The sequence below is a fragment of the Tenrec ecaudatus genome, chromosome 18 (genome assembly GCF_050624435.1).
Source record: "Tenrec ecaudatus isolate mTenEca1 chromosome 18, mTenEca1.hap1, whole genome shotgun sequence".
Taxonomy (NCBI): domain Eukaryota; kingdom Metazoa; phylum Chordata; class Mammalia; order Afrosoricida; family Tenrecidae; genus Tenrec; species Tenrec ecaudatus.
In genome coordinates, this window is record NC_134547.1 from 13,440,889 (window position 1) to 13,454,872 (window position 13,984).

Genomic DNA, 13,984 nt, shown 5'->3' on the forward strand with positions numbered 1-13,984 from the left:
CAATGAGCTCCAACTTCTCTCTGGGCTCCGGCCAATGAAAACCCTCTCTCTTTCCCATAGCTCCGCCCACCACCGTGAGCCCAGTTTAAAGGAGGTGGGGGCGGGGGGAGCTCCCAGCAGCTATTCCTGGAGCTTGGGCTTTTTCTTTCGCCCCAAGTAATAAAAGTTATGGTGGCCTTAGCTGTGTGTGCGATTGCTCCAGAAGGGGAACTTTTTTTTTGGCGACCCGATGCTGTGTGATAGCTAAGTGCTCCCCATTTTCTAGGGCTGTTGTTGGGGACCCCTGGTGGGGCCATGGTCATGATGGGCAGTTTGGAACCACCGGCAGCTTGGAGGGAGAAAGACTGGGCTTTCTACTCCTGTGACGCGTGTGAGTCTCACAAACCCAAAGGGGGTCACGATGAGTCAGTATTGACTCAATGGCAGTAGGTTGTTCAAGTGCGTGGAGCCCTGGTGGCCTATTGGTGAAGCGCCGGCTGCGGTCTTCGACAGCACACCAGAAGGAAACACCTCCGGGGCCTGTGCCATCCTCAGCACCGCTTCCATGCCGAGCCCAGTGGTCCAATCCATCTCGTAAGGGGAGGCCCTTCTTTTTTCGCTGCTTCTCGCTTGACTTCACCAAGTATGATGTCCTTCTTTGGGGAACTGGTCTCTCCTGGCAAGAGGTCCCAAGTGTGTAAGATGAGGTCTTGCCATCCTTGCCTCTAAGGAGCACTCTGGTCTTCTTATAAGACCAATTTGCCCTTTTAGCACTTCATGGTACTTTCAATATTCTTTGCCAGCACCACAATCTCTCTGCTTCGCAGGGGACAGATGAAGTTGGCCGCTCTCGTTAAAGCCCCAGAGTCGCCACGAGTCAGAATCCCACTTGATGACGAGGAGTTTGGGGTTTGTTTTTTTTTTAGTTCATGGGGAATCTTGAGGCCCAGAGAGGTGTCGTGATCTGCCCAAGGTCACAAAATCAGCTCAGGACGTTGAGGCTCATTACACTATCCACTCTGAACTTCTCTCCGATCTCAAAACACAGCGTCCACACCAGAGCAGTGTAGGCTGGCCCGTGTGAATGGAAAGTCTCAGAGGATTCTAATCAAAAAACGGAAAAAGGAACAAACCGTATTGCTTGAGGCTTGACTTTGGGCTGGGGGGGGGCACTCGTTTGGGACCCCCCTCCCCATATAGCTCATCACTGCTACCTCCATCACATGTGTTTCCTGTGGTGCTGGGGAGCTTCTCCAGAGGTCTCCTTCAAGCCTCCTCACTGGCCTTCCTGTGGTCTGACTTCCTCCCTCGACACGGTTAGGTGTCACGGCAACCCCAAGCAACACAGAAAGTAACACTGCTAGCTGGGCCTGCTACCACCCTCACAGTGCTTATGCGGGAGAGCATTATTGCCGCCACTGCGTGTGTCAGTCTGTCACCTGGAGGGCCCCTTTCCCTGCCCCTCTGTTATCAAGCATGCTATCCTCTAGGGACTGGTCTCTCCTGACATGTCCAAAGTATGTCAGAGTCACCCCATCTTCCCCTCTAAGCAACACTACGGCTGTATACTTCTTACAGGACAGATTGGTTGGCCTTTTTGATACTCTGTGGCAGTTTATAGCTCTGTATCATCCCTTTATAAACATTTCTTCTACTGAATGCCCTTGACTTTGCTCAAGAACCTTCCATGTCTCCCCAAAGCTCTGAACAGCACCAAACCCGAACTCTCTGCCATGGAGTCGATTCTGACTCATAGCGACCCTAAAAGACAGGGTAGACCTGCCCTCTGGGAGTTCCCGAGGCTGGGACTCTTCGTGGGAGCAGACAGTCTCATCCTTCTCCTGGTGGCTTTGAACGTGTAGCCCACTACACCACCAGGGCTCCTTAGTGGGCACCCCATAATACAAGTTCTTCTCCAAGGGTATTCTGCCATGCCCACCGTTTGCGGAAGACAAGCTTCTCAGTATTTTCCCACTGCTCTGCTTTTGGTTCTTATACCCACCAGGCCTCCCCTCCAAACGTCTTTGCTGTAGCTGGTTCCTCCCACAGACCTTGACTGAGTGAGCTTGGGGCACGCCCCGTGGAGTCGTTAGGGAACCCACTTTGGAGAGGTTGGCCCACAGAGGAGCTGACAGGGTGATCACTGGGGGGCAATTAAGAGTGGGAGGCCTATAGGTGACAGAAGGCAACCATCTTCTGAATATAGCGCCTCCATCAGTCCACTAGGTTGAGGGATACTTAAGCAAAGGTTTGGTGGGTGGACCCCAAAGAGAGGCAAAAGGTTTGGGAAGAAATGGGACGCTGAGCCCGGCAGGCAGAGCCCTCAGAGACACAGAGCCGGTTTTTTGAGTCTTTTGAGTGGGGGCTGAGGACCCCTCCCTCCCAAGCATTTGACTGCTGGAGAAACTCAAGGCCAAGGGCATCTCCAGGGAAGTTATAGATGAATAGGAGAGCCCAGAGGTCACGCAGGACCTATAAAAGGCTGGGATGCTCTTGACCCACTTATCCTAGAGTGGTGAGCTCGGCAAGAATCCTAGCACTGCCCTGAGGCTACCCAGACTCCAGGAGGGACAGTGGGACACGTCAAGGCCCCTCTTCTGCAGACAGACCCAGACTTTGCCATTTCCTGCCCCAAACATCTCCCTTGAACCCACCCTTTCTTGCCCTACCTTCCTCCTGGGTCTCCTGACCGGTCACCCTCACTCCTCAGCCCTTATCCTACCCACAACACAGCCTGTCCAGGCTCATAACCCCTCCCTAGTGCTCTTAGGAGAGAGTTCGGGGACCTCTCTGACAGCTGTTCTTACCCCAAGTCTTATGCCACTTCGGAAGGACCTGAGCTCTCTGGCTCCCCAGCCTTGCCAGTCACCTGGAACCCACATCACTCCTTTCATCCAGCTAGCTGTTTGCAGCCTTCGGGTTGTAGCCCAGCCACACCGCCTTCAGGAGGATCTCCTTGGCCAGGGGTAGGTGTCCCCAACTCCTAGGCACCCCCATCTCAGTCCTGCTCACTTGGGTCGCTACTCTCTAGGGACAGGTCTGTCCACTTCATGGGAATGTGAGCTCCGGGAGGCAGGGCCTGGCAGAGAAGGCCTTGCTTTGACACACACAGGCCCCAGGGACACAAGACCTTTGCTGGATGGCCTTCTACCTCTGTTGCGTCTCATCTACTCACTGACTTTCCTTTGGGGAAACCCGCACTGTGCAGTTTACTCTGGCTCATGGATGATCACGTGGCTTATTCAGGCCGAGAGCCTTCCTTGGGACTTTGTGGGTAGCCCCTCCCCCTTATATACATCTGAGGATCTTCCTGCTATATTAACTAAGCCCCGAGGGATTCAAGGTTGGCACGGCCAGCCATCACCTACCCCAAAGGGCAGAGTGCTTGAGAAAGAAGTAGACCTTACAGAAAACCAGCAGCAATGGCCTGGCGCCTGGACCCAATCCTACCTGAAGCCAGACACCATTAGTACACCGTTTCTCTTGTCAACGCCTCACCACACCCCCAGCTTAACACTGCAGTTGCCAGTTTGCAATGCCCGGCCAATGCCTACTTATCTTTCAAAGCCCAATCGCACCAGCAGCATCATTCCCTTCAGAAAACCTTCCCAAATCAGGCAACGGGTTTCTCTGGCACGTTCTCCAGAACGCAGCGCAGTGCCCAGGATGGGGGTGGAGCTCCCTGTATCCCCGTGTCTGGCACTGGGGCTTGGCTCGGAGCAGGCACTGGTCAAGGACTATTTATTGAATAAATGTAGGACCGGAGTCAGAAGTGGCTGGGAGTCCAGTGTCACGTGGCAGGCGGGCAGGTGGGCGCTTGAGTGGGTGAACTGGGGAGGGCCCTGACCCTGGAGCTGGGGCCTTGTGGGCCAGGCCGAGTTCTGTCCTAACAACTTCCAGTTCATCCTGGACGCTCACACCCCCACCGCTCACATTCTGCAGATGAGGATCCCGAGGCAACGGGAGGCAAAGCCACGGGCTCAAGGTCGCACCCCACCTCCTCCTCCACCTTGCTGAGGAGGGCAGGGAAGACCCCAGGCTCAGCACAGTGGGGGAGGGGAGAAGGGGCTGTCCTAAGTTTACTGGGTGACAGGCTGCAGGAGAGGGGGGGGGTTGAAGAGGAGGGTGGGTAGGTGGGGGGGTGTAATAACTTAAAAACCTGGAAGCAACAGCGACGTCTACTTGCGAGACCTCTGCAGAGGGGAGGGGCAAGGGGGAACGGGATTATTTACAAGGATTTGTACAAAGCGCCCCGCGCCAGCCTGGGGCAGGAAGGGGGTTCGAGCATGAGGGGGAGGGGGAGGAATCTGCCTCTCGGAACCCTACTCCTGCCCCCCCACCCCAAAATTCTCCAGTCTGTAGTGCCAGCGGTTCTCGCTGGCCCGAATCCTCGTGTTATTTTCAGCTTCTCTTTGGGCTGCCCTTCCCCTCCCGCCCCCCTAAAGTTTCCTCGGGTGCTCCACGGTGGTCGGCAGGTCGAGGGGGCACCAGTTACTCGTACTAAGCTCCCTCCTTCTTGCGTGCCCTGCAACCAGCAGAGGTTATCTTCTCTGCTCCCCAACTCTCATTCAGGAAAATGGAGGCAATGACAGAGGGGGAGCCCCCTGGCTGCCTACTGCCCCACCCCGAAGAAGCGAGGGGGGCACGAGAGAAAGAGGAAAGGGCCTGAGGGGGAGGCCGTGGCGTCTCAGAGCTCGAGGTCGTTGGAGATGCGGGTGACGAGGGTGCGGAAGGCCAGCGCGGTGCCTGCCACCCGGCGGAAGAGCACTCCCCGCAGGCCCGGACGGGGCAGCTGGCAGACCTCCACTTCGAAGTGGGACAGGGGCTCGGGCCCGCCCGCACCCCCGTGCAGGCAGGCCAGCAGGTACGGCTGTGGCTGGCGGCAGCGGCAGCGGGCAGCCGCTGTGGCCTGGCGCAGGGCTGCCATCAGGGCCTCGGGAGGGCGCGAACTGGTCAGCTTCACACTCCAGGGGAATCGGAGCAGCCGGGGGGAGGTTTCCGCTTGATCCCAAGGTAGATGGCAACTGGCGTGGGGAGAAACAGGGAGTTAGGGAGCGGGCAGCAGGTACAGTTCTTCCCGCTCGCTCTGGGACTGGCACCCAACTCACCATTCAAAGCCCATTCTATCCCCCTTTCGCCTGAGTGACGTGAGATTTCATTCCCTGGCCTCCCTGGTGGGGGTCAGGTCTCTCACTTCTGGATGTCCCCATCACCTTCTTAAAAGCAAGCTGGGTGCCCTGGACTCTGTTCCAACCCCTGTGAGCCCAAGCCCACCGTCCAGATGATGTAGCGCAGGGGCGGGGAATCAGGTGGACGCACCACACAGACCAGGCCTGGGCAGTTTGTGAGAGAGACATTCCGGATTTCTCTCCTTGACAGCCCAGGGGCATGAACGCAAAGCTGTTTGGTACTGTTGCACTGTCCCCTGCATCAGCAGCAAGTCAGACCCTGAGGATCCATACGCCTGTCACTGGTGAACTGGCGGAAGTCCGATTTCTAGGCCTTACTTCCTAGGCTTAAGTCCGGAAGTTCCATTGAGACCCGTTAGCATAACAGCACACAAGCCTCCGTGGATAACACGGGTCCTTTGGCCGGAATCGAACACAGGCTCCTAGAAGTACTGCTGAGGCTCCACGCCTTCCCTATCTTCTTTAAACCACCGTGTTTGGGGGCCTCTTTGTCACAGCAGCTGAGCTTGCTTAAGTACTACGCGCTTCTTCCGGTCAAATATCTTCCGAGCCTTTTCCCTGAAAGGCAGAACCTCCCCCCTGGAGACCAAGGCTTATCACGGGGAGGGGTATGTCCACCCCCAAAATGGCTATGTGGTAATTTCTGGGGACTTAAAACAAGATTCTTAAGTCTGGAAGTTCCATCGGCGGGGAGACAGCCTGCTCTCCGGAAGAGTTCAGCAATAAAAACCCGACGGGGCGGTTCTACGCTGCCCAACACGGTGGCTGAATCGGAATCGACTTATTTTTTTTAAATACCGCCACCCAAACTGTACAAAATTCCCGTGACCCACGTGGCATTTGATGGTCCCGTGTCTGTCAATCTGATGTGGGAGGCCTTTTTTGACAGACACATTTGGGGGATGGGAACACGACTGGCATTTGTGCGGCAAGGGCGGTGTTGGGAATGATGGCGGAGGCACCAGAGCGCAACGCCGCACAAATGTCCCGCTGAAGCTCCGTGGGGGTCTGCAGCTGCGCGCAGCCTGGCTCCCCTCGGCTTCCGGTTGGGGTTACTCCCTGTACCCCTTATGCAGAGAAGGTAAGCACGTGACTCGGTTCTGGCCACTGAGAGCCTGCCACCTCCTTGACTACTATTATTGGCCCGGGAATGGGTATATAACCCAGATCTGCCGAGGTTCTGGGCAAACACGTGACTGCGTTCTAGCCAATGAGACTGGGCCCTGAGATTTGCAAAGTTCGAATAATTATAACTTTAAGTAGCTGGCCTTGGAGGACGCAGCTCAGGCACCATCGAAGTGGCTTGTTGGCAGCTAGGGGCAGACGTGCGCAACTCACCTTGTGACCTCAGGTCCCCCGATTCTCTCAGGTTCGTCTGCGACCCTAGGGGATGGAGTGGCGACAGATTGTGTAGTCTGAGCACAAGCGATTTCCCCCTTCCCTAACCCAGGGCCAGGGAAGTCTTGCCTCAGTCCCACTCCCCCCAGGTGAGGTGGGCTGGGGAGGGCCCACTTGGGCTGAACTTCATCCTGTTTTCCATGCTCAGAATGCCCCCCCTGGAGGTGGTTCGTGAGGGTCATAGGAAAGATACTGAAAAAACGTGGGGGATGAAAGAGACAAGGGTGAGCAGAGGTACGTGTTAAGAGAGAGACAGGGTGACGGGGTGAGACACACGCACATTCACTCCGCTCATGCAAAGCTCTGCTCACGTGGCCCCTTTCATTCTCCACGCCCCTAACCTCTTCCGGCCCTTATGTGTCTTCTTAACACTTGTCCCTCCAGGACAGTCTGTGTTTTGCTCATTAGTCTCAGGTGTCCTGGGGACTGAGTGTTTAAAGCCCCCAGCGGCTAATCCAGTGGTAGGTAGCTTGAACCCACCAAACGGTCCACGGGAGAAAGCGGTGGCCGTCTGCTTCCGTGAGCATTCCAGCCTTAGACGCCCCACTGGGGACACTGTAATCTGTCCTATAGGGTCGCCAGGAGCCACATGGCCTCAACAATAGGTGTAGGTTTTTACTAGTCTATTAGTCTGGGTCCTCTGGGCAGGGCATGTGTTGTATTTATTCTCTACCTCGACCCGAGGGTCCTATGATGGGGTCAGGTATACAGTAGGCGCTCCAGAAATGACAATCAGGGAAAACAGCTACACCGCATTTCCCAACCCAGTGTTCTCAGCTCTCGGTTGATAGGCTACCGCGTTTAATCCTTTACCGAGAAGCAGCGAGGATCAGAGAGGTTGAGTGACTGGCCCCAGGCCACACAGCGTGGCTGGGCTCAGAACCCCGAGTGCCTCGCTTGGGAGGTGTCCTTTCAATGAGACGGGGAACAACCAGATGCGACCCCACGCATACTCACGGAGTCCCGCCCCTGAACGCAGAGGCCAGACGCGTGCAGATGGAGGGGTGGGAGGGTGAAGGGGAAGATAGAGGGAGGAGATGGGACTTACTGATCTTGGATCCCTGGGGCAGAGAGGCGCCCGAGACGCAGCGGTTAGAGTTTTGCCGTTTAGAGGGATCGAGGGTAACCCTGCAGTGTGAGGAAGGTGTTGAGGGGGAGGAGATTGGGGGAGGGCAGCGGGATACAGAAGGCAGAGCAGAGTAGAAGACAGGTTAGCGCCCCCGCAGGCCCCCCCAGCCCCGCTCCCGCCCCTCCACCCCGTGGGGGGCTCACCTTCGGGTCAGTTTGGAGGTCAGCTTGGTGAAGAGGTTGGTGGTGGGGCGGGGCCGTCCGGTGGGCAGGGGTGTGGCCTCGTGGGCCAGTGTGGGCGAGGCGGGGGGTCCGTTCTGCACGCCCCCGCCTCCCCCGCCCCCTGCTCGCCGGTCCCGGACTTGGCCGCCGTGGAAGGTGCTGCGGATGGTGGAACCGCGGGCCAGGCGGCTCCGCTCCCCGGATGGGGGAGCCAGGCTGTGACTGGAGGGGGAGGCGGGGGGCACCCGCGGGGTGCCTGAGCTGTGGATAGAGAGGGTCAGGTCAGAACTGGGGGTGGGGGTGGGGACGCCAGTCCCTGCGTCCCTAACCAGCCTGGTTCTCCAGCCCCTGAGCCCTGGGCATGCGCCAGAACAGAGGATGTGCAGGCTGTGTACTTGGGACTCTAGGCGAGTTCTCCTGACTCCTTTGAACTGTCTTGTCCTCAAACTCTGTCCTTCCAAACTAAGTCCCCCCCCCCCCCCCAAGTCTCGCCTCTGCAGTCATATGCAGGGCTGAGTCCCGTGCTGTTCACCCAGAGACCAAACTAAGTTGACAACACTCGGTCCTCGGAACGCGCACTATCTGCGCAAATCAGGAAAGAAAAATGCACACACGTTTAGGGTACCCGTATTCCTGAGGGCCAATTTTCAACAGATGGAAAGAAAAAGGGTGGGTGGGGGGAGGCCCCCCTTCTCTCCCAGGAGTGGGCTCCAGACCCTCTGGATCCTCCCATTCTCAATACAGGGGCCAGGCCTGTTCATTTCTCTCCTTCTGGGGACCCCCAAAACCGGTGTTGAATTAGAGAAGGCCCCTAAATAATCCATCACGTCCATGTCACTCTTGGACTTAGTATCATGAACCCTTGCAACCTTGAGCCCAGCCCATGGCCACCCAACCGCAGACTACATCTCCCAGCCTCCCTTGCAGCTTGGCGCGGCCTGGTGAGCAACCCGTGACCAATGGGACCAATGGGACGCGAGTGGAAGTGCAATGTACAATTTCTGGGTCAGTCTTAAAAAAAGGAGATCGCTTCTTGCTCCCTTCCATCATCTGCCTGGCTGAGCAACAAATGGTGGAGGGGCCCCTGACCCAGAGCTGGACCACCACAGAGCAGACGAATAAAACCCCCATCTTACATACACCACTGTATTGGGGGGGGGGCTCTTTTATCACAGCAGAGGAGCTTTTTAATCCAATGCACACCCCGTCTCTGGGACAGAACTGGAAGGCCATGCATCAGAGTGGTTTTTAGAGAGTTTTAGGAGCCGGCCTGAATCTTTGAGCCTCGACTTACTAGCTCGGTGGCCACAGACAGTTGCCCAAGGACGCCGGGCTTCACGCCTCACACCCTGCAATAGAGACGCGGCCAGCAGGAAGCCGACCCAAAGGCTGATCTGGTTGGTTATTTTCATTTGGGAACCTCGGGGCCTACTGTTTGAACCTGACCCTGGGCCTCCATCAAGGCACACCTCCATGTGCCTCCCATTGTGTGGAACGGCGCACCGTGCTGCTCAGGAGTCCCGCACCATCCACATCCCTAGCAGCCGGCAGAGGCAGGACTCACACTCGGATCTGGATGACGGCTGCACAGCAGTGCTTACCCCCCCACCCCACGCCCTCTGTTACCCTGTCCCCAGGCACCAGCCGGTCACACCGTTACCACCTGCCCCTCCTCAGCTGCTTTGTCAGCCCCGTTGAGGCGGTTTCCCTCCCTCCCAGCTGAAGTGAAGTGTTCACATCCCGGACCAGCAAGTCGGAAAAGCAGCCCACCAGATGACGCCCAAGCTGTAACTTGGGGGAGCTTCTCTTTCTAAAGTTCTAAAATTGGATCATTCAAAAAAGAAAAGAAAACAAAAAAAACAAAAAACCACCACATAGAAATCTACTCGGGTTCCCAAGGAGCGGAGGTGGAGAACAGGCCTGACCGTTTTTTCCTATAATTAATTAAGTGGGGAAGATTTCGTGTGTGTGTGTGTGTGTGTAGATGATAGGAAGGCCTAGATGGATCTGGTCATGAGAAGAAATGCCACATACACTCTCCAGTTCCCATAGCACTACTCGATGGGCGGCCATTTGGGATCAACGTGGGGTGGGGGGGGCCCTCAGCTCACCCCACACCCCATGTTCTCACCCATCCCCCCCTCCATACCTGTTTTCCTTGCCATTCGGCAACAGGGACGGGCGCTCGGCCCCGGGGCGTTCTGTGCACACATAGGTGTTTCTGCGGGTCATCATGCTAGGGGGGAGGTTGTTCTGTGGGAGAAACGGCCAGTGAACACACACAACTGCACCCCCAGCCCCTCTCCTCTCATGATGAGTGAGTCAGGGGCCCCCTGTGGGAGCCCAGCGTGAGATGATGGTCTGATCACGGAAGGGAAAGGGCACAAAGACATGACAGGTGAATGGGTGATTCCAAAATCTAGGCTGAGAGACACGAGAATCAGCACTCAAGAGGAGAGGGGGAGTACAGAGGGAAGGGCAGGTCAGGGAATGTTCCAGAATGCAACCCAGCACACCTCCCCTCTCTCAGGTCTACCCCTTTGCTGGAAGGTCTTCAGACCACAGGGGGGAAAAAAATTCAACCAACAAACTTTGTTAAACCTCATGCCAATTTGCCTCCCTTCCCTCTTAGCCTCTTGCCCAGGTTGTCACATCTATTTGGAACGCTCCCCCGCCCCCATTCCCGCCTACTTATCTTTCAGGTGTCAAGTTCATATTATAAGCACCACCCCCAGGCCCAGCTGAGTCAAGTGCCTCCCCTGGGTGCCCCACAGAAGCCTTGATCTCATATTGTCAACGCTGCGCACCTGGCCTCCCACAGCGGGCTGAGCGCTCGCTCTGCAGGGAGGGGTTGGGATTATGCCGCTTCATCAATAAGACTGGAAGATTCATTTTTTTGCCTGGTCTCTGGCAGCTTGTGTTAGATGGGTCTGATTCCTGCCTTAAATATTTGGAAAGGATTCCATCCGTAAAACCACCCAGGCCCGGGTTTTCTTTAAAGACAGATTTGACGGGATGGTTTCCAAATCCCTTTCACAAGAACCTAAGAATTGTCAGGCTTTCTATTTCTTCTTGGGTCGGTTTTGCTCAGTTGCGTTTGCAAGGACATTTGTCCACCTTACATGGTCACAAGCATTGTTATCAAGTAGCTCTGAGCCAGCCTGCGTGGCACTGTTGGGTGAGCGTTGGACTGCTAACTGCAGTCAGTGGTTCAAACCCATCCATCACTCTGAGTAGCAGAAAGAGGCTGTCTGCCCCTGTAAAGATTTATAGCCTTAGAAACCCTTGACAAGGGTCCCTGTGGGTTGGGCTGGTCTTCTTGGCAGTGGGTTGGGCTGGTCTTCTTGGCAGTGGGTTGGGCTTTCTTTGGCTTCATGACTTTTCTTCTTGTTAGTAATGACTGACTAAAGCTCTCTTTTCCTCATTTCTGAAAATGGGCACTTGTGCCTGCTATCTTTTCCCTCCATCGTTCTAACTTGGTTTGTTGATTTTTTTTTTCACCTTTCCAAAAAGCCGACCTTTTTTTTTTTTTTGGCTTGGCTTTGATTTTTTTCTCTGGAGTCCCTGTGTTTTCTCCACTGATTTCTTCTCTCCCCTTTACTTTATTTGGCCCTTTCTTCTTAAGGCGTGGCTTCCTGGTAAGAAGAACCACAGCTCTTGTTCACAGGAGTGCCGACTGAGGTCAGACGCCGCGTAAAACACTTCATGTACAAGATCTTACGAGAGCCTCACAGCCACCCAGCTTCTTTGATGAGCCCATTTCACAGAGGGGACTAGTGACGCCCAGAGAGGTCTTGCTTCTGCACACAGCTCAGGACAGGAGGTAGGTCGTTTTTAGTACCATCCAGTGACCAGGCTCCAGCCTCTAAGGGATTCTCAGGGCGCTCAGTGAAAGATGAGCCTTCTGAGCCTTGGAACGGGCAGCCACACAGCGATGTATTTCTAGTCCAGTGGGGGCCAGGGGTAGCTCCGCCCAGGTCACAGCTCCCTTGGTGGGTGGGGCAGTTTTCCTGTGTTCTGTCGTCATGAGCATCCATTGCTGTTAAGGGCCATGGAGAAGGTTCTGACCCAGACTGACCGTATGCACAACAGAACAAAAGACTGCCCAGTCCCGTGCCACCCCTCCCCGTGGTTCCTATGTCGGAGCCCCCTGTTGCAGCCAGGGTCAATCAGTCCATCCCGTTCAGGGCTTTCCCCCCCTTTTCGCCGCCCCTCCACTTGACCATCGGGAGCAGCTTCCTTCACGCCGACTCCAGGTGTCCAGAGTGGCCCCGTGTGCTCCGTGGGCATTTCAATGATCCGTTAAATGTGGATTTCCAGGGCTTCCCGTACAAGATGCCTGGGGGTGAACTTGAAGGTGGGGGATACACATTCATCAGGCACTCACTCCTGTTAGTCCCGTGGGGTCCGGCCCTTTCCCGTCCCTTTGTAGGTTCTGGCTTCCAGCTGAGCAAGGCTGCCTAACGGCTAGCATCACATGGCGGTCAAGGGACCTGCAGTTGTGAGCGCACCGAACGATAAAACCCGGAGTCGTTGGGCGGTGGGGCGTCTTGGTGTGAGGGTGGGGGGAAGGGGACAGGGTCCAGGGGGAGTGCGGTGCACTCACAGGGGTGCTCGTGTTGTCCTTCCGCCGCTCGGGGATCTCGGCCTTGTTGGGGTTGTGGGCGCTGCTGACCATGGGGCTGGAGGGGGGCAGTCCTCGGCTCCCACTGCCCGTGGCGCTGCAGCTCGCCTTCCGCGTCGGCAGGCGGTCCTCCTTGAGCTCAGTATCCCCGGTGCTGGTCGGGCTGCGTTTGGGGTGCAGGGGGGTGGTGGATGGGCCACCTGGAGGAGGGAGGGGAACAGTGAGGCTGCGGTACCCATATTGAGGTGGGCATCTTTCTACCTGAAAACCCCAAGCTCTTTAAGTAGCGGGTCCTTAGAGGTTGTCACGAGTCAGCTTGGAAGTCCCCTGACCCGCAGCAGCCCCAGAGGCTCCACCCGACCCCATGAGGCCCCGCCCCGCCAGAAGGTCCTGCCCCTCATGGCCCTGGCCCCGGCCCCTCTCACACCAGCTAAGACAGAGACCTTTCCTTCCTCCCAGTGGTGGCCGCGGACTGGGACTTGACACCAAGCCTAGTGCAGCCACAACCTTGGCAGCCCCTGACCCTGTGGACTAGCCCACTCACCGCCGAAGCGGGTCTGGGGGTCATGGTGATGGCGCCCCCATTGCCCGTGTTGGGGGCCAGTGCTTTCCCTGCGCTACAGGGTCCCTCCAAGTCGACATCAAATCCATGGTGGTGGGTTTGAAGGGAGAGAACGTGACTGTCCTCCCAGGCGCCTTACTCACAGAAGTCACTGTGCCGGCGCTGGCGGTGGTAGGTGGAGGACGAGCCCCGCTGCCCTTTGCTGTGGCCGCTGCCCTTGCTGGAGCTGGTGCCGTTCGTGGTGTCGCTGGGCGCCCGCACCCGTGCCAGGGCCAGTCCTGGGGCGCCCCGGTCCCCACCCTCCTGAGGAAAGAGGTCCAAAGAGGAGCTTCAGCGCCCCCATCCCCACCCTACACCCTCCCTCAAATCCCTCCACCCTGGATGTGGTGCTCCCCCACTGCGGCCTCTGACCTCGGTCTTCCTGCCCAGCAGGAGGTAGGTGGCGGTCACTTCGTTGTACTTCTGGCTCGTCAAGGCCTCTTTGATTTCTTCCCGTGTGTAGCCCATACCCACCATCACCTCTGGGGGAGGGGAGGGGACAAGAGCGAGGAGGGTCAGCTTTCCTCACCCCCTCCCGTCCAGCCGTTGTGTGGTCACATCACCAAATGTCGGCTTTGGCGCTTGCCCAGCACCTGATTATTGGTCACTCCTTTGCCACTGAGCTGACCCCTGCCCGCTCCAAGTGTCCCCCTGCCCCCCCCAAACAACCACAAAACCCAAACCAAGTGTTGCTGAGTTTCCCCACTGCCGTCGGGTGGATCCCAGCTCCCAGCGATGCTACAGGACCGAGCAGAACTACTCCACAAGGTCACTGAGACTGCCAGTCTCTCTGGGGGATGCCTGCTCCATCTTTCGCCTGGGGCATGCATGGCAGATGAGCTAGAACTGCCTTCCAGTGGTTGGCCGGGTGGCGCTGAGCCCACCGGCTAGTCGTCATTGAGG

General features: G+C 56.9%; 1 protein-coding gene across 3 annotated transcripts in view; it reads right to left on the reverse strand.

Moving 5' to 3' along the window:
* Positions 1–3,703: 3,703 nt before the first annotated feature.
* Positions 3,704–13,984, reverse strand: part of MARK4 (microtubule affinity regulating kinase 4) — a 28,722-nt gene continuing 18,441 nt past the window's right edge. For 2 of the 3 annotated variants that reach the window (XM_075536392.1, XM_075536391.1), the window contains 7 exons: positions 13,454–13,563; positions 13,186–13,345; positions 12,463–12,680; positions 10,006–10,109; positions 7,839–8,117; positions 6,507–6,551; positions 3,704–5,003 (listed from right to left, as the gene is read on the reverse strand). In XM_075536392.1, the coding sequence (XP_075392507.1) occupies positions 4,667–5,003; positions 6,507–6,551; positions 7,839–8,117; positions 10,006–10,109; positions 12,463–12,680; positions 13,186–13,345; positions 13,454–13,563 (1,253 nt within the window). In that variant the 3' untranslated portion in view covers positions 3,704–4,666. Of the gene's footprint in view, positions 5,004–6,506; positions 6,552–7,614; positions 7,695–7,838; positions 8,118–10,005; positions 10,110–12,462; positions 12,681–13,185; positions 13,346–13,453; positions 13,564–13,984 lie in introns of all 3 variants that reach the window. The other variant, XM_075536393.1, reaches the window with a different exon arrangement.